At 34.3% G+C, this 21069-nt stretch overlaps 2 protein-coding genes across 3 annotated transcripts; one reads left to right on the forward strand and one right to left on the reverse strand.

Moving 5' to 3' along the window:
* Window positions 1-663: 663 nt before the first annotated feature.
* Window positions 664-8609, reverse strand: LOC143058746 (complement C1q-like protein 4). The gene is made up of 5 exons (XM_076232195.1): window positions 8516-8609; window positions 7562-7621; window positions 6845-7032; window positions 3816-3933; window positions 664-845 (listed from the first exon to the last, which is right to left on the reverse strand). Exons 2-5 carry the CDS (start codon window positions 7611-7613, stop codon window positions 706-708), a joined length of 498 nt encoding a protein of 165 aa, XP_076088310.1. The 5' UTR covers window positions 7614-7621; window positions 8516-8609; the 3' UTR covers window positions 664-705.
* Window positions 8573-20536, forward strand: LOC143058745 (cerebellin-2-like). 2 transcript variants are annotated; one of them, XM_076232193.1, is made up of 5 exons: window positions 8573-8638; window positions 10644-10728; window positions 11511-11849; window positions 16143-16274; window positions 20463-20536. In XM_076232193.1, exons 2-5 carry the CDS (start codon window positions 10644-10646, stop codon window positions 20507-20509), a joined length of 603 nt encoding a protein of 200 aa, XP_076088308.1. In that variant the 5' UTR covers window positions 8573-8638; the 3' UTR covers window positions 20510-20536. The 2 variants fall into 2 exon arrangements, with proteins under 2 accessions (XP_076088308.1, XP_076088309.1); XM_076232194.1 differs by having other exon boundaries at window positions 8574-8638; window positions 16143-16289.
* Window positions 20537-21069: the final 533 nt, after the last annotated feature.

Consider the following 21069-nt stretch of genomic DNA (forward strand, 5'->3'; position numbering starts at 1 on the left):
AGTGATAATGAACGCCATACTAATTTCCAAATTGTACACAAGAAACTAAAATTAAAATAATACAAGACTAACAAAGGCAAGAGGCTCCTGACTTGGGACAGGCGCAAAAATGCGGCGGGGTTAAACATGTTTGTGAGATCTCAACCCCCCCCCCCTATACCTCTAACCAATGTAGTTTGTTTGTTTGTTTATTGTTTTCTCTTTTGTCATATCTTTACGACATTCGGTGTTAGCCAATAATAAAAAAGAGATCTCTGAAATTTACATAAAACATGATGGTCATCAAAAGAGGGGCGAAAGATACCAGAACTGTCAAACTCATAAATCGAGAATAAACTGACAACGTCATGAGTAAAAATGAAAAAAGACAAATAATAGGCCTAGTTCACATGACACAACATCATCAATTTTCGCCTAACATATACGTCACTTTCAAAATCACATGTTCCTGGCCAAGGCCATGAACAATTAAAACAGAAGCCACCAATGGAACATAATAACACGTGCTTTGTCTGCCAATGAGACTAATACTAAGTACATAGACAGGGAAACAAAGTAACGAATATATGCTCCAGAAAACAAAATGAACCATGGAACATGATAAGAACACGTGGTTTGACTGCAAATGAGACAGCTATACATTAAGGATGTAAACAACGTACATATTAAAAGTCAAGTTTATTTGTAATATTTGTCAATGCCAGATCAACCAACTACTGGGTATTCTTCAAACACGGGTGAAATTAGGTAACCAGAGAATGTACAGTACACTTCATCGGTTGCTCCATACATGTACGTTTTGGCGCCATTTTTAGAGTCTACAGCCATAACGTAAACTTCATCACCTAGAATGAAAACAGTATTTGAACAAATTGGATGATGATTAATTTGTTATTTAAATTTTATTTTACAAGTCATGTGTTATTTTCTTTTTCTTTATTACTCGGTAATAAACGAAATATTGTTGTAGGTAATAAGCAAATAAATACTTTACTTATCAAGTGACATGTGAAAAAGTTTTGTCTCAATCTCAATGTAGATCGATGGTATTTAGCATGGAAAATATACAATTCAAATGCAACCACTACAATGATCTTCATGGCCTCGCTCGTCGAGAGACCCCAGGGGTTGGAGCCCCCCTTTTTTTTTGGCCGATCAATGCATTTGAATGTGAGCATATAGTTGGAACCCCCCCCTTTTTACTCTGTGTTGGGAACCCCCCTTTTTAAAATGGCTGGATCCGCCACTAGCTGTATAATTGCTAACGAGACGACACACCACAAAAATCCGAAGGACGTTGATTTCAGCAACTATAGGACAATGTACGGCCTTCAATAATGAGCAAAACTGTAAAGTCGCCTATATGTTTAAAATACCCGACATGACAAAATGTAAAATAAGTCAAATGAAAAAAAAACATAACCTGATTTTGATGCAAAACGATAAACGAAAAACATATATGACTTTAACCAACGACAACCAATGAAGTACTTGCTCTTGACTTGGGACAGGCACATATAGAATGGGTATATTCAAATGAATGAGTCAATTGGCCCAAAATACGAAAAGTTTCTACCTTCTTTTAAAAGTTGACAGGTCAACAGGTTTGCACTTGAGTTTATCGTTAATTTGAATTACTTACAGAAAATTCTACCTGCAAAGTTCGACTGATAAAAAATAATCAGCATTAACTTTTATACAGTCTGTACCTACCAAACTGACAAAAAGATTAGATCGATAAAGTATATTAAAAATATGACGATCAATAACTGCCCTAATCAGACCAAATGTTATACATTCAATGCTTACATATCATCAGATCATCTAACGAATTAAATTGAAAACGAAAGTATAAACCTACTAAGATTTTAAAACTACATTTTGTGAATTTCTCCGTTAGTCTAAGAGAACATTAGTTTACCTATTAATTGAAATTGGCTTCAAACAGCTTTTCGTAACTTCAAATGCCTTTAGATTTACGTTATATTCATTTGGTGATTTGCGTCTATTGTGACTATTTTTTTTATTTTTTTTCGTGCTCCATATAGATAGATAGGTATGGAGCACGAAATCTATCCACTGCAAAAGAGTTTTTTGTAGGTTGTTATTATACTGTGTTGTAACACCACTCTCACATGTTTTTAGCGGCTTGAGCGCTCATTAACATGTTTGACCCACCATGTTCTTTATGTGCCTGTCCAAGGTCAGGAGCCTAGGATTCTTTGGTTTAATTTATATGTCTGTGAAATTTGTTATTCGTAAATAATAATTTTATAAATTATCACGCTGGTTTTGCTGTTTGAATTGTTTCACATTTGTCATATTGAGGCAATCAGATTGATGTTGGGGCCTAATATAGCATACTATACGGCATGTTTTTCTCATTGTTAAAGGCCTTCAGATTACCTATGTTTTTCTCATTGTTAAAGGCCTTCAGATTACCTATGTTTTTCTCATTGTTAAAGGCCTTCAGATTACCTATGTTTTTCTCATTGTTAAAGGCCTTCAGATTACCTATAACTGCTCATATTCACCATGTCCACGCTAGACAGTTGTCTGGTTGACAACCATATAACATCTTCTGTTATATTGTATATTAAGGTTGGTTACTGTTTAACGAGAGCTTATGGGGAACCATTATATACAAGGATATGAAATTGTTATCGTTAAAACGTGGGTTAAAATCGCATGTAGTGTAAACAGGTGTGTCAGTTTCTTGTCAATTTACCTGTCGTTATAAAAATGCCCTTTGTATCTCAATTAATCAAATTCAATTTAATTAGTTATCCAATTCGGGTATTTATTTTTAATGCGAAGTGGATTTGCAGCAGATTATTGGTGCCTTCTTTGTTTAGCGTCCTACTTAACGTTGTCTGGTCTTTTTCTTCTCTCGACGTATTACTATATTATATAGATGCGACATATATAATTATAAATACACTTCTTAATTATAGCGTTGTTCTGAATTGTGTCTATAATTGTATTTAATAAAGACAGGTAAACAGTGAACAGCATAGTTAGAAGAGCTTTTTGCTGTTATTGGACCCCCCTTTAGCCCCCTCTTAGAACAGAATCTAAATATTCCACAAACCACCTCGCAGAGAAAAGAAAAATACGTCTATGCGGGTCCCCAACGATAGGAAAGGGTTTGTCGGGGTCTGAAGGAGTGTCTTTATTTCTGTATATGCGGGTCCCCAACGATAGGAAAGGGTTAATCGGGGTCTGAAGGAGTGTCTTTATTTCTGTATATGCGGGTCCCCAACGACAGGAAAGGGTTTATCGGGGTGTGAAGGAGTGTCTTTGTTGCTGTATATGCGGGTCCCCAACGACAGGAAAGGGTTTATCGGGGTGTGAAGGAGTGTCTTTGTTGCTGTATATGCGGGTCCCCAACGACAGGAAAGGGTTTATCGGGGTGTGAAGGAGTGTCTTTGTTGCTGTATATGCGGGTCCCCAACGACAGGAAAGGGTTTATCGGGGTGTGAAGGAGTGTCTTTGTTGCTGTATATGCGGGTCCCCAACGACAGGAAAGGGTTTATCGGGGTGTGAAGGAGTGTCTTTGTTGCTGTATATGCGGGTCCCCAACGACAGGAAAGGGTTTATCGGGGTGTGAAGGAGTGTCTTTGTTGCTGTATATGCGGGTCCCCAACGACAGGAAAGGGTTTATTGGGGTCTGAAGCAGTGTCTTTGTTGCTGTATAATCTTGAGATTTTCAGTGCTTTTTCTACATTATTTTCTTCGTTATTCTTTATTTTTTTCAATCCATTAAGGATCATCCAGACCTTCCTGTGTGAAAATGGAGGTTACAAGCAACATACCTTTAGATATATGAATGGCGACTGAGTTTCCACCGGCTGAGTAGTCATTGGCAGTATGTCCGTATACAGATACAACATAATGATAATTATGGTACAACTGAAGCCAAACTGTTTTGTCCTACAATGTAGATACATTATATAAATAAGGAGATGTAGCTAAATTTCCAATGAGATAACTATCCACCCTAGTTTAAATGAAGTGGATGTGAGTAGTTATAAGCAACCGTACGGCCTTCAACAATGAGTAAATTACAAGGTTTTATACGTTAACAGTAAGAATCATCAATAATACTGAAGAATCGATTTGAGACAGAATGAAAATATTTTATGTCTTTACTCTAAAAAAATATTTATGAAAATAAAAAAAAAGTTGACATTTATATATAAACTTATTGTAATAAGTACACTTTCAGTATAGTTTTGATACATATGGGGTCAATATGTTCTGTCCTATAAAATAAAGATAAAAAAAAATAATTCATCCTGCTATCAACGTGCCACACAGAGCTTTTGTCTTACAATGATAAAACAATTATTATTCAGTGGCGGATTCAGAGGGGGCGTAGAGGACGTACGCATCCCCCTTTGCTGGCACTTTTTTTTTTCTTTTTTTTTTATAAAATGATTAATAATCAGCCTAGACTTCGTGAATTTTGCTGTGTATTTAATTTTAATGCGACAGTTCTCCACTTATAAAGATATTTTTCGCTCGTATTCACTGTAATATATTATTGATTATGTCAAAGTTATGTGATTCGCTACGGTGGAGTTGACAATACCAAAACGTCGAAAAAAAAACGTCACTCAGTCATTTTGAAATTCAGAACTCATGTTTAGGCTAAGGATGACGCCTTCAAAATATTGAGCAAGGATGTATTGACTTCTTTATCACAATTCCACCCAACAGAACATTATACTCCATTACACTCTAAAAAAAACGGGCATATTCTTTTTGGGCGGGGGATTGCATGTGAATCCTATATCTGACCGGAATGTCTGTTCCGCCGAACTGATATACTGAATATTTTTTTCAAAGCCCGACTGTAACCGGCCTGGCGGGTGTGGCCTATATGACTCCATGTGTCGAACGTTATTCACAACTTCATTTTCGTTTCCGATTCATTCGTAGCCTTTTGGTTGATTTGTACCCATCGCTTCCATTGTTGGGTGAAACACATCAACCAAACATTTCAATGGATAAAATTTTCTTGTTTGTTTTTCTTCGTGTTGGTCGTAATTGTTAATTTCATTGAATAGTCGTATATCTTGTTCACAACAAGAAATCTGTAACATAACCATACAACAAACGGGAATTTCCCATGTCCATTTTTACTGACAAATTCCACTCCAAATATATTAAAAAGTACATATAGCTTTGGATCCATTCAATTATTTTATAATAGACAATCAATGTAGAGAATACGGCACCAAAAATGTCCAGCCCCTACACTTTAACTAAAATGCATTTTACACTTACTTTATGTTTTTTAGCAAAATTTATTACTTCGCCCTCACTTTCCAAAATCCTTAATCCGCCCCTGTTATTAACTAATATACTAATTTTGATACCTTTATGTTCATACGCTGAATAACAAGAGAGAGAAATCGAACAAAATTAAGAAATGTAGATGCTAACAATCAGTCTGTATCCATGTAAGAGTATTTTGACAAGATTGGTGCTGCTCAGCCTGTCGGGTGTTTTCTTTGGAGTGTTTTGTGCTCTTGTTTGTTTCTTTGTCGTCTGTTGTTTATTTTTTTTATCATGTCGTTGTCTGTTTATCTAGAACGCGTTAGTTTTGTCGTCTGTCGTTTATTTTTTTTATCATGTCGTTGTCTGTTTATCTAGAACGCGTTAGTTTTGTCGTCTATTGTTTATTTTTTTTATCATGTCGTTGTCTGTTTATCTAGAACGCGTTAGTTTTGTCGTCTGTCGTTTATTTTTTTTATCTTGTCGTTGTCTGTTTATCTAGAACGCGTTAGTTTTGTCGTCTGTCGTTTATTTTTTTTATCTTGTCGTTGTCTGTTTATCTAGAACGCGTTAGTTTTGTCGTCTGTCGTTTATTTTTTTTATCATGTCGTTGTCTGTTTATCTAGAACGCGTTAGTTTTGTCGTCTGTCGTTTATTTTTTTTATCATGTCGTTGTCTGTTTATCTAGAACGCGTTAGTTTTGTCGTCTGTCGTTTATTTTTTTTTATCATGTCGTTGTCTGTTTATCTAGAACGCGTTAGTTTTGTCGTCTGTCGTTTATTATTTTTATCTTGTCGTTGTCTGTTTATCTAGAACGCGTTAGTTTTGTCGTCTGTCGTTTATTTTTTTTATCATGTCGTTGTCTGTTTATCTAGAACGCGTTAGTTTTGTCGTCTGTCGTTTATTTTTTTTATCTTGTCGTTGTCTGTTTATCTAGAACGCGTTAGTTTTGTCGTCTGTCGTTTATTTTTTTTATCATGTCGTTGTCTGTTTATCTAGAACGCGTTAGTTTTGAATGTCCCCTTGGTATCGTTTACCTCTTTTTTTGATAAATATTAAAATCATTAATTCAATTTTCAACTTTTGTAAATTTCTAAGTTGAAACAAACATTGTATTATTTCTTTGAATTATCTCCCTTACAACATATGTAGAGGAAACAAATGTTACTACAATTATTTTTCCTTTTTGTATTCATCAATTCGCTTAATAGGCTATTACAGGAAGATGTTTTGTTAAAAGGGGGAAAGAACCTAGATAGAAAATAAAATAAACCAAAGGCAGCATTACATGTTTACAAAAAAACAAGCAATACACATACCAGCTTTCGAAAAGAGATTTGATTTCTAAAATATATCAGGTTTGGGTGTGTATGTTACATGCGTATTAATAAATGTTAAATTACTCAATTAACGTATTGAATATGATACATAGAACAACAAAAACATACAAGACTCTACGGTGACAGACCACACAAACAACCAACACATGAATTCTCCGAAAATATAAACGAAAGCATTTAAGAAACAAAAAATGTACGTATCGTCCTTTAGGTATCATTACCTGCTTAGAAAGGGCGTGGAACTGGAAAACATAGATACCACTTTGAGGACATCTAAATCGGCCGGAATTGCTGTCATACCCAGAACCGATGTTGGTGAATATTCTGTCAAAATTAACTGTTTCGGAATGAGTCAAGTTTAATGGACGAGTTAGTCCAGCAGAAAATGCCACAGCTGGTATATCACCTCCTAAAATAGAAGATTCAAAGGCCAAGTTAGTCCAGCAGAGAATGTCACCGTTGGTATATCACCTCCTAAAATAGAAGATTCAAAGGCCAAGTTAGTCCAGCAGAGAATGTCACCGTTGGTATATCACCTCCTAAAATAGAAGATTCAAAGGCCAAGTTAGTCCAGCAGAGAATGTCACCGTTGGTATATCACCTCCTAAAATAGAGGATTAAAAGGCCAAGTCAGTCCGGCAGAGAATGCCACCATTGGTATATCACCTCCTTAAATAGAAGATTCAAAGGCCAAGTCACTCCAGCACGGAATGTTACATTTGGTATATTACCTCCTAAAATATAAGATTCGCTTGCCCAGTTAGTGCAGTAGAGAATGAAACAAGGTGAATATCATCTCCTGAAACGCGTCGGTTCTATGATCAAAGAGATGAAAAACAGATCGATACAGGAAAATGTTTAGTAGTCGCAATGGAAACTGAGTAATTAGAATAAAAAAGTTTAAGATTGAAAACAATTATATATATACATATACATACCCTGAGACATTGCCAGACCGAACACTCCAGCTAGAACAATAAGTAGTATCATCTTGTTATCTACAAAGAAGAACACAATGGTTTAAATGACAACATTTTATCCAATTTGAAAGATCACATCACATTCACGAATCGACGTTTTCTCGCAAATATCTCGAAAATATCTTCCAGATGAAATCAGAGTTGAAGATAAACATTGCTCTAAGAATTTTTCTCGTTTCTTGCGTTTGGAAATGTGATAAATCATATTTTTGGACATACTATCGATCTTTTGAAATATTATTTGACTGAGTATTTTATGCGGCTATGTATATTTAGTAAGGAAATTCAGAACAATTAGAAGACTACCAAAGATCCATCACATTTTCTAAATAAAATAAATGGTTTACAAGCATCGTTGTAAATATAACGGAATTTGATGACACTGTCGTACAAGTGAGAGGTCTAGCGCTATACAATCAGGTTCAATCCACCATTGTCTACATTTGAAAATGCATGTACCAGGTCTGGAATATGACAGTTGTTGTCCATCGGTCTTTTATGTGGTTTTTTTCATCATTTGGTTTTGCCATGTGAGTAGGGACTTTCCGATTGAATTTTCCTCGTCTTTTTTGTCATTAACTTTTAACATGGATCGTAACTAAATTTAACGGCTCCTATGGCCAACTTTTCCATTAAAATTAGAATTTGATATAACAGAAACAAAAGACAAACGCTTATTTCCACTAATACCTAGCACATCTAAGCCAAGTAATGAACATATATACTCTAGATGAGGAAGGGTTCTGCTTCAATTGATTTCACAATGATATCATTTTTTTCTCATCAAGACAACTAAATATATAATACCAAGATCAGCAGATTTTTTGGTTTTTCGTTATCATCTCCTTATATTTTTGAATATCATTATTATGGTAATATGTTAATAGAAAACGAAAAAAAGACTCGACTTACCTTGTACACTTTCCTGTATGTTATATCTGAAGAAAACATATGGCACCTTTCACATTGGGTCACGGCACCTATCTAAGATAAAAGATAAGACATATACATTAGCGTTGTCCTAAAATCCTCAAGGTAAGTTTGATTTAATGTTTGTTTTAAAACTTTTATATTTATTTTTCATTTGAGATCACAATTTTTTACTAGATTTTCTTATCTAAATTGCAAGTTCATGCTATATTTCCTGCCGGACTAGGTTTTGTTTCAGATGTCTTGGGGAAAGACGCAATTACATTCAAAGACATTTGAACAATTTACTATATCTTATTTGCCATTGCTAAACCTATTTTAAGGTAGGTTCATGGTATACCGCCATCTTGGATTGTGCAATCCCAGTACAGAATCGGTAGAGTTATTTGCCCAAATCTTCAAATATAGAGACAGATTTGCATTAATTTATTGGTTAGACTGTTTATAAGACTGTTTATTCATATATAAAGAAAACTTGGCGATTTATTGTATAACCCAAACTATTTAAACAGATATCCAATTTTGTGTTTTAAGAATCATTTTTTACAAATGAGCCATTTCAGAGGAGATAACTCTTTTAGTAAAAAATGTATACTATACTGATAGAGATTTTTTTTAATTTTTACTTATAGCAAGAAAACAAGTTCGGTGACACTTTTGTTTTCTTTTTATTTTCTTCAAACATATTAAAAAACCTTTCTTCTTACAATTTGTTTCAAAATTCGATCTCATAGATTTTTTGAAATGCACACAAATGTGTTTTTCATGAATAATCTAACCAAATTTAGGCAATTTTCAACGACTCATAGCTTTGAAAATAGCACGGTGACCCGTACTTTTTAATATTTTTGAAAAAAGCAATGTTTAATCTTTATTTTGGCAAAGTATAAGAAAAAATCCTGTCTTAACAAATATATATCTATGATCTACATTAAGCGACACGATGCAGATTTTTACAGCTAAGCTTACTACTCGGTTCCATTTGCTCGTGGACCCCTTCCTGTTTTCCTTTGTTATATCGATTTATTATATACAAATTAATTATTAGAGATTTTTTTAGGATACTATTAATGATTGTGTTCTTATTTGTATTTGATTGGGACTTCCATATATTTCAAGTTATATGTTAGAGCCAATTTTCTATGTCTAAGTATTCTATATTTAGGCATGAATGCTCATTGTTGAAGAGTGTACGGTGACCTAGAATACATTTTAATTTCTGTGTCATTCTGGTCTCTTGTGAAGAGTTGTCTCATTGGCGATCACTCCACATATTTTTTTTTATGAATATCATAAAAGACCACATAATTTTAGTAACTAGTAATTAAAAGTATCCCGGTTAACAATTCAAATGACCTCGCTAAACTTCGGTTCTATTCGGCAACATTCGGAATCAACATCGAATATTGATTTCACTATTATCAATTATGATTTCAAAATATGAAGGCAACATAGATTGCCATACTAAGTATTGACATGGTGATATCACAAACGATTTATTCTCTAAAATAGTTATATTATTGAAAAACAAAGGATATGGGTATCCATATTGATCATGACACAACATCATGCAGAGTAAAAATACACAATTTTTATTATACTATTATAAAAGTTCAAAAACCTCAATAAATCTGGATTCGTTCCCTCAGAATGAATAACTGCGGTATGGGCTTTGCTCATTGTTGAAGGTCGTACGGTGACCACAGTTGATAATTTCTGTGTCATTTTGGTCTCTTGTGGAGAGTTGTCTCATTGGCAATCATATAATACATCTTCTTTTTTTATAACACATATCAGATATTTTTAAAGATATAAGAATGTGTTAATCCCGAATTTCTTTACTATTCGTGTTTATGTTTATTGTACAGTAAAAATTAATTGTGGTTAAAAAGTGTCAAAAATGTTGGCGCTTGCTTTATTGGAATACAAGTATCTTATAAAACACTTTTTTTCAAATTGCTCCCAAAAATGAGGTTATTGCCAGAACAAGCTGCATTATTTTATGTAAAAGGGTGTCTTTTTTAAATTGATTTATATCCGTACAGTTTTTTTTCAAAATGAAGCAATTCAAAAAGACTGCATGATTTCACTTTTCTTTTTTTCTTTTCAGATGTTAAGATTTTCCGCTTTAATAGCCTTGATTTTAGTGCTACACTATACTGATGCAGTTTTTCCTTTAATTCCAGGAGATCATGGTATGTGATTGGTTACTTATCAATCTTTCAAATTGTTTATTTTCTGTGCAAAGTAGTGTTCATAATCATATCTTGTCAACCGGTTCTGATTTGCATGTAATATATATATATATCAATTGTTGCAATTATAAAATATAGTCACAGTCAAGTCAAAATACAAATTACAGCATATCAATATACCACAAAATTTTTAACCATGGTAAATCAAGAGTCCCCTGTCCTCAGTTTCATTTAAGAATTGAATGCTTCTTTTTGTAACTTCATTGGGGTGTAAAAGCGTTGACCGAAGTACATTTTGTACCGCGCTTCATTCTAAAAATGTGCGCACGGTCAACGCTTTTACAACCCTATGAAGTTACAAAAAGAAGCATTCAATTCTTATTATTACATTTTTTAGCTATGATCATGAAAACATGAATTTTATAAATTTTCGTATTTAATTCACCTGTGCACTTTATTGTGGGACCACGTGTTATCATGAATGAAAAGTTTTATTGAGTAATGCAATTGCTTAAGGAATGACACGTGATGTGCAGTTAGCCAATCAGAATAAAGTATTATAATGAAACATACATCTAATGTAATTATTTTAAAATAACAAAAATACCGAACACCAAGAAAAATTCAAAGAGGAAAGTCCTTTATCAAATGCCAAAATGAAAAGCTTTAACACAATATTCCTGACTTGGTATAGTCATTTCCCACTATAAAAACCGTAGGATTAAACAGGGTTTTATGTTTGCAAGGAAATATATTTTCAATATTTATCTTTTTTATTTCAGTAATTCCACATCACATGCTTCGAGTTGCACACACTAACAAGTTCGTGGCATTCTCAGCAGGTTTGACACAACTCGCGACACTCTATGCCTCCCACAATGATACAGTTCCATACGATAGAGTCTTCCTTAACATGGGAGGGGGCTACAACAACACAAATGGAATATTTACCAGTCCAAGAACTGGTACCTACGTTTTTATGTACTATGCCTTAGCTCAACAGAACAAACAACTGCAGCTGGATTTGTACAGAAATGATGACTATATTGTTGGTTCTTATGCTCACGTTACGTCTGATTATGGCAGCGTCAGTAATTCTGTCATTCTAGGTCTGGATGAAAGTAAGTTATTGTAGTTTGATTGGTTTATATACACACGTTACATCCGATTATGACAACTGTCAGTAATTCTGTCATTCTAGGTCTGGATGAAAGTAAGTTACTGTAGTTTTATTGGTTTATATACACACGTTACATCCGATTATGACAACTGTCAGTAATTCTGTCATTCTAGGTCTGGATGAAAGTAAGTTATTGTAGTTTGATTGGTTTATATACGCACGTTACATCCGATTATGACAACTGTCAGTAATTCTGTCATTCTAGGTCTGGATGAAAGTAAGTTATTGTAGTTTGATTGGTTTATATACGCACGTTACATCCGATTATGACAACTATCAGTAATTCTGTCATTCTAGGTCTGGATGAAAGTAAGTTACTGTTACACAGTAGTTTGATTGGTTTATATATACGCACGTTACATCCGATTATGACAACTGTCAGTAATTCTGTCATTCTAGGTCTGGATGAAAGTAAGTTACTGTAGTTTGATTAGTTTATGTACGCACGTTACATCCGATTATGACAACTGTCAGTAATTCTGTCACTCTAGGTCTGGATGAAAGTAAGTTACTGTAGTTTGATTAGTTTATGTACGCACGTTACATCCGATTATGACAACTGTCAGTAATTCTGTCATTCTAGGTCTGGATGAAAGTAAGTTACTGTAGTTTGATTAGTTTATTTACGCACGTTACATCCGATTATGACAACTGTCAGTAATTCTGTCATTCTAGGTCTGGATGAAAGTAAGTTACTGTTACACAGTAGTTTGATTGGTTTATATATACGCACGTTACATCCGATTATGACAACTGTCAGTAATTCTGTCATTCTAGGTCTGGATGAAAGTAAGTTACTGTTGTTTGATTGGTTTATATACACACGTTACATCCGATTATCACAACTGTCAGTAATTCTGTCATTCTAGGTCTGGATGAAAGTAAGTAACTGTTGTTTGATTGGTTTATATATACGCACGTTACATCCGATTATGACAACTGTCAGTAATTCTGTCATTCTAGGTCTGGATGAAAGTAAGTTACTGTAGTTTGATTGGTTTATATACACACGTTACATCCGATTATGACAACTGTCAGTAATTCTGTCATTCTAGGTCTGGATGAAAGTAAGTTACTGTTGTTTGATTGGTTTATATACGCACGTTACATCCGATTATGACAACTATCAGTAATTCTGTCATTCTAGGTCTGGATGAAAGTAAGTTACTGTTGTTTTATTGGTTTATATACGCACGTTACATCAGATTATGACAACTGTCAGTAATTCTGTCATTCTAGGTCTGGATGAAAGTAAGTTACTGTTGTTTGATTGGTTTATTTACGCACGTTACGTCGAATTATGACAGTGTCAGTAATTCTGTCATTCTAGGTCTGGATGAAAGTAAGTTACTGTTACACAGTAGTTTGATTGGTTTATATATACGCACGTTACATTAGATTATGACAACTGTCAGTAATTCTGTCATTCTAGGTCTGGATGAAAGTAAGTTACTGTAGTTTGATTAGTTTATATACACACGTTACATCCGATTATGACAACTGTCAGTAATTCTGTCATTCTAGGTCTGGATGAAAGTAAGTTACTGTTACACAGTAGTTTGATTGGTTTATATATACGCACGTTACATCCGATTATGACAACTGTCAGTAATTCTGTCATTCTAGGTCTGGATGAAAGTAAGTTACTGTTGTTTTATTGGTTTATATACACACGTTACATCCGATTATGACAACTGTCAGTAATTCTGTCATTCTAGGTCTGGATGAAAGTAAGTTACTGTTACACAGTAGTTTGTTTGGTTTATATATACGCACGTTACATCCGATTATGACAACTGTCAGTAATTCTGTCATTCTAGGTCTGGATGAAAGTAAGTTACTGTTGTTTTATTGGTTTATATACACACGTTACATCCGATTATGACAACTGTCAGTAATTCTGTCATTCTAGGTCTGGATGAAAGTAAGTTACTGTTACACAGTAGTTTGATTGGTTTACATATACGCACGTTACATCCGATTATGACAACTGTCAGTAATTCTGTCATTCTAGGTCTGGATGAAAGTAAGTTACTGTTGTTTGATTGGTTTATATACACACGTTACATCCGATTATGACAACTATCAGTAATTCTGTCATTCTAGGTCTGGATGAAAGTAAGTTACTGTTACACAGTAGTTTGATTGGTTTATATATACGCACGTTACATCAGATTATGACAACTGTCAGTAATTCTGTCATTCTAGGTCTGGATGAAAGTAAGTTATTGTTGTTTGATTGGTTTATATACACACGTTACATCCGATTATGACAACTGTCAGTAATTCTGTCATTCTAGGTCTGGATGAAAGTAAGTTACTGTTGTTTGATTGGTTTATTTACGCACGTTACGTCGAATTATGACAGTGTCAGTAATTCTGTCATTCTAGGTCTGGATGAAAGTAAGTTACTGTAGTTTAATTGGTTTATATACACACGTTACATCCGATTATGACAGTGTCAGACATTCTGTCACTCTAGGTCTGGATGCAAGTAAGTTACTGTTACACAGTAGTTTGATTGGTTTATATATACGCACGTTACATCCGATTATGACAACTGTCAGTAATTCTGTCATTCTAGGTCTGGATGAAAGTAAGTTACTGTAGTTTGATTGGTTTATTTACGCACGTTACATCCGATTATAACAACTGTCAGTAATTCTGTCATTCTAGGTCTGGATGAAAGTAAGTTACTGTAGTTTGATTGGTTTATTTACGCACGTTACATTCGATTATGACAGTGTCAGTAATTCTGTCATTCTAGGTCTGGATGAAAGTAAGTTACTGTAGTTTGATTGGTTTATTTACGCACGTTACATCAGATTATGACAACTGTCAGTAATTCTGTCATTCTAGATCTGGATGAAAGTAAGTTACTGTAGTTTGATTGGTTTATATACACACGTTACATCCGATTATGACAACTTTCAGTAATTCTGTCATTCTAGGTCTGGATGAAAGTAAGTTACTGTAGTTTGATTGGTTTATTTACGCACGTTACATTCGATTATGACAGTGTCAGTAATTCTGTCATTCTAGGTCTGGATGAAAGTAAGTTACTGTAGTTTGATTGGTTTATATACACACGTTACATCCGATTATGACAACTGTCAGTAATTCTGTCATTCTAGGTCAGGATGAAAGTAAGTTACTGTAGTTTGATTGGTTTATATGTGCACGTTACATCTGATATTGGCAGTGTTAGTAATTCTGTCATTCTTGGTCTGGATTAATGTACAAAAAATGTAACGAGAATTAATAGTCCGCAACATACTACACAGAACAATTCAATATTTATAGCTAAAACCATGTATTCAATAATATTACCGGGATTTTTACAGGTTCTCCGGAAATGTTAACTTGAACAGTTCCTGTATCACTACTAAAAACCGCCGTATTACTCCTGACATAAGTGAAAACTTAGTTAACTTCTCGATGCTGAATCCCATTTCTTTTTATTATGTATGATTTGATATACAATGTAATTGAGTTTTTCTAAGAACTTTCAAGGCAATCGTGACAGTGAATATTTTAAATCAAAAGTCTCCCGCTGTTTGTGGAATTTCAAAAAATTGTTACCTATATATCGGTGATGGACATTTGGTAATACTTTTGCATGTGCGTGTGATTTTTATGCGGACCATACTGTTCTACTGATTTGTGCGTATTGTCCTGTTTCGATCTGGCCTTTAACATTCTTATAAGTTGACTGAGCTTAATCTAGAACTGTTTTAACCATACCAAATGCTGTGTCTGTAAGACGTCATGTTGCCATGCTAGATTTTTTGTACGTCTAATTATTTGGTAGATTAGGTTTTCGGTGATTGGTGTGATCTGTTGTACTGTTCCATAAGCAACAAGACGGGTTCCACGTGTGGAACAGGATCTACTTACCTTTCCTGAGCACCTGAGATCACCCCTAGTTTTCTATGTTGTGTCATGTGTACTATTGTTTTTCTGTTTGTCTTTTTCATTTTTAGCCATGGCGTTGTCAGTTTATTTTCGATTTATGAGTTTGACTGTCCCTCTGGTATCATTCGTCCCTCTCTTTTCCACATGTTTGGATCAAATATATTTTGCACAAGAGCCTAATCCAACACCTTTATAGTGGACGTTTTCTATATTTATTGTCTAACTACCTGGTGAACAGTGAGCTAGACACGCAACAAATTATCATCCTATCTGTAGAATGATTATATTTTATTACATGTGATGTTTTATTTCTCCACAGAGGACACAGTTCACATCAAGGCCCACACAGACGATTACTTGTACGGTCAGCCTGATGAGATTTATACATCGTTTACTGGTTTCCTGTTGGTACCAGACGAGGGCAGAACACAGCACGGATCACATGGACAAGGTTCACTAGGATAAGGTTTTCTTACTTTGTAACAATATGTTGGTATACTTGTTGGGGATCCCGCTAACATGTTTAACCCCGCCATATTCTGTATGTATGTGCCTGTCCTAAGTCAGGAGCCTGTATTCATTGGCTGTTGTATGTTTATGTGTTACTTATTTGTTTTTCGTTCATTTTTTTTTATATTGTTTTCTCGTTTGAATTGTTTAACATTCTCATTTCGGGGCCTTTTATATATACGGTATAGGCTTTGCTCATTGTTGAAGGCCGTACGGTGACCTATATATGTTAATTTCTGTGTCATTTTTGGTCTTGTGGAGAGTTTCTCATTGGCAATCATACCAAAATCTCTGTATCACTGCTGGTCGGTTTGCATAGAAGTCGGCTTCCAAAATAAATGGTCATGTGAAGGATCGATGGGTGGGTTAAGGGGCTTTACGACCTGTGAGTCCGTCCTTTCGTTATTCCGTTCCACATATATGTTCCCTATTGGAATATGTTTATCCACAATATACACTGCTGGTCGGTTTGAACAGATGTTTGCTTCCCCGTGAATAGCCACGGACTGTGAAAGTACTTCTACTTTTTTTTTAGTGACCGCCTTCAACACGTTGAAGTTTATGTCACTTGCACTGCGCATTGCTTTGTGGTCCACAAATTGTGGAGACGTATATACAGTGAAAAATTTTAATTTTATGATTAAAAACAAAAAATAATTATAACATTTTTACATAGTGATAGTGCATATTTTTTTATTTTATTTATTTATTTATATATTAAGAAAAAACTATTTACACATGATGAATTTACTGACTGTAGGTGTGGGTTGATATGGCTGTTTTGAATGACTCTATAGAGTCGCTCATAACAATACTCAGAGGAAGGCTGTTCCAGTTTTTTATTGTGCGTGGAAAGAATGATTGTTGGCGTATTTGCGTTCTGCAGGATGGAATCTGATATGAGAGTGCGTGCATGTTCCGGGACTGTCTGAGCGGTTGTATTAGTCTGTCTGTTTTTTGTGATGGCGATGAGGTGGTATGAAATTTAGTAGGGTGGGTGCCGAGGGTCATTATGCTTTATGTCCGTACTTCCTTTTAATATTTCGTCCCATATCAGGTTCAAGTAGTTTACCATACGGCAACTGGTTTGGTTACATTAACTTGAATCTAAGTAATTTGTGATGTTGACTTTTAAAATTTTGTGGCAAACTATTATTTTAGCCCCAATTTTTGTGTTCCTGGAACATAGAAATGTGATATTGCCATCTGGGTGTGGTGACCTATGTTCTTGTCTTAGCAAAACGATTCATTCACCTACCCTGCTAGTTGTTATGACTAGAAGTCAACTTCTAAACGAAGAAAGTTCTGAAAGTTGTTTGTGCACTGGTACATTCATTAAAGTATTATAAAGCGATATATCATAACCAATCTTAAATATTTGTATAAAAATGCTCAAGGAATTGGAGGTAAATTGAAAATGAAAACTATATACGCAGTCTTTCACAAATAAAGTATGTCTCCCGGGTACACTCTGACTATATACGCAGTCTTTTACAAATAAAATAGGTCTCCCGGGTACACTCTGATGCCTTCCATTGACCATATTTATCTAGATTTATACACGTCTTGTCGATACGAGATTGTGGTTCGTCGTACTTCCAGTTTGTGTAGCTAAGGATTCCTGATAGTTCTTTATTCCATCTCCACACATTACCCGCCTTGTAACCTTTGGTATACAATTTTAGGGTCAGGTTAACGTTATCTAAAACTATAAAAAAAAAATCACTTCAGTTCAATTCAAATATGTATTGCCATATAAAATTTAAACATTAAGTTTGTAAAAATTAAAAAAAAATAAGAAGACAATATAAATAAAATTCACATACATACATGTATACACAATCATTGATTCAATTACAGTAAACAGTCCAGCGTCCCCTGTCCTCAGACAGTAATAATGATTTATTTACTTGTAATGGTGTTGATGGATTGAGTATAAAAATCTCCATTTTTCATCAGACAAATCTTTAAAAGAAAAGCTTTATTTCAAATACAGACAAATTTCACACGACATTTCATTGCATACACGATAATAATAACCATCACTCCAAGTTTACAAATCAAATGTCTATGATTTTCCCACTGTTTACAAGCTTTAGTAACCATGTAACCTCAAGTTTCCAAAGTATTTTATAGAAAAACAAAATGAAAAAGAATTGTGCTTTGAAACAAACAAAATATATAATTATGACTCAGAAATATTTCTGAAATGAAATGCAGGGTAAATTCCTACAATTGTCATATTCAAAGGGAGTATTTTTTTCTACCCTTTTTCGTATGAAAGCGGATGTGACGTCGACGTACTATGGCGGTATTATATTACAGCTACCAAATCTGACCGAAATGTTACCTCCATTATTACCCAGACATTCTAAATATAAACTGTCTAATAAAACTAGAATATGACATCTGATTTAAACTGAAGAGCAATTTAAGGCAATAGCAGAATCCAAAATCAAGAAGTGATTTTATTAAATTCAATTCTTACATATGCTATATACATTTGTATCAACAAGATAAATTCACGTTAGTCAATAAGAAAATATCCTTACTATTTTGGTTAATCCATAGAAACAGATGAAACCTTTTACTTTCCGCCACTTTCTGAAGCTTTTCCAATCATGAACACAATATAACATTTATGATTATGGGGTTTGACTTTTAAAAAATACAAAACTTTTATTTTAAATTAAATTAACTCACCCCTGGGCTGTTCAGAAAGTCCTCTATATCTATCTTTCTTTTTCGATGCTTCGTCTATACTGATCAGGAAAACGCCATCTGATTTACCAATCTCAAGATCACTTTACCAGTCTAACAGGGAATCAGTGTATATTAACTTCATACAGGGCCCGGTAACTAATATTTCCACGTATGGCGGTAAACAATCACCTGCCAAATTTAAACAAATTAGGGCGCATCTAGAATTTACACTGTTTAAGTCTATTTATTTAATATGCTGGCTGCAACTGTTTTATCCATATAGGGCTTCCGGACTTTTGATTTCTGGAGTTCCTAGTGAAGGTTATTCCGGAAATACGTGTCATGCACACGCACTGTGTGCACGTTTCTCTTGGAAATTTAATATTGACGTGCTCTTTATAATATCTTGGGATTTATGAAAAGGCATGATATCAATTGTATTTTAAAATTATTAAAAAATCCATTTTTTGTTTTGTTTAACCCCTCATTATCAAAGACTACCATGAGTTGGTTCCTTTGTATCTATCTCTTTCTGGGTAAAGATTGCATGACATAGAATCAAACCCCAGATATCTAAATCCTCCAAGGTATATCACTACTTTTGAAAATACAGTGCACTGATCAAAACATTTCATACATCCATTTAAAGAAATGTACCAATGAAGTATATGCCTATACAAATGTACAGTATATTTCAGTTACAAAATGATGATATATTTATCAAGGAAATGGCTTGACTCTTGCCAGGTGTAGGGATATAATATCTGTTCTAAAATATCAATGAAGTCTATTCATTGTAAAATTCATCTTTAAAAATCGAGTTATCTTCCTTTCTTCATAATAGTAGTTGAATCAACTGATAAATTTAAGTAATTTTTACCCTGAGTTGCTGACAAAAATGTACCAAAAACTTTGATTTCTGTTTTATCACCATGTTATCGCTCGTTATTTTTCGCTTTTGATTTTTATTCCACATACGATAGTAGAGAGGCTTTATGTTTTCTGGTCTGTGCGTCCGGCCGTCTGACCCGTTTCAGGTTAAAGTTTTTGGTCGAAGTTTTTGATGAAGTTGAAGTCCAATAAACTTTGTACACATGTTCCCTATGATATAATCTTTGCAATTTTAATGCCAAATAAGAGTTTTTACACCAATTTCACTGTCAACTGAAAATAGAAAATGATAGTGCGAGTGGGTTATCCGTGTACTGGGGACACATTCTCTTTGAATTACTAAACGGTATTAATTTTGATCGGTAAATGTTTACATCATTATTCCTTAGTCTTTGTTGGAAAGACTTTAAGTTCTTTCTTTTGTGATAGTACTTTAAATCCTTATTCTAACATATCAAAGTATGGATGTGTCTTTTACATATTAACGTATTTAGTGTATACAGATGTAATTATTGCTTACTAATATATTTTTCAGCACCAGGCCAAGGAGTTTTCCTGACACCCTCACCAAACAAGAAGTAATACGTTAATAAAAATCATTAAAACCAATCTAACTGATATTTTTCAATGTCCAGTTTTAAATCCTAAGCAAGCAACTAGAAAGTTCTCCTGAGACGCAGTGTAGATTGATTGACCGATTGTTGGTTGTTTAACGTTCACTGGCATAGATTAAAGGTGGGATTTACGAATGTAACTTCAGAATGAGATGATAATGGGACATGGAACAGACTGTGTATCTTGCAAAATGCCACATGCCGACTCTTCTATGAGTTTTTTCGTTAGATTCATGTTAAATTATCACATCAAAAAAATCGAAGCACGGTTACTGTATATGAACTTTTCTTTTCAACCATGATGGCAAAATGCATGGGCGCCTAGTCGGCTGCTTTGCTCATTTTGCTCAATGAGGATGTTAATTTGATGTATGCCTTTTTGTGCTTCTTCGTTACATTTGTTGTTTTTATAGTGATTAAGATGATAACACAATGTTGACTGCTGTACCCCTATTTTTGACATTTTTACCTATTATGTCTGTTTGTTTTGTTCACGCATCGGTGACTATATAATGGAATTTGATGCGA

The sequence above is a fragment of the Mytilus galloprovincialis genome, chromosome 14 (genome assembly GCF_965363235.1).
Source record: "Mytilus galloprovincialis chromosome 14, xbMytGall1.hap1.1, whole genome shotgun sequence".
NCBI lineage: Eukaryota > Metazoa > Mollusca > Bivalvia > Mytilida > Mytilidae > Mytilus > Mytilus galloprovincialis.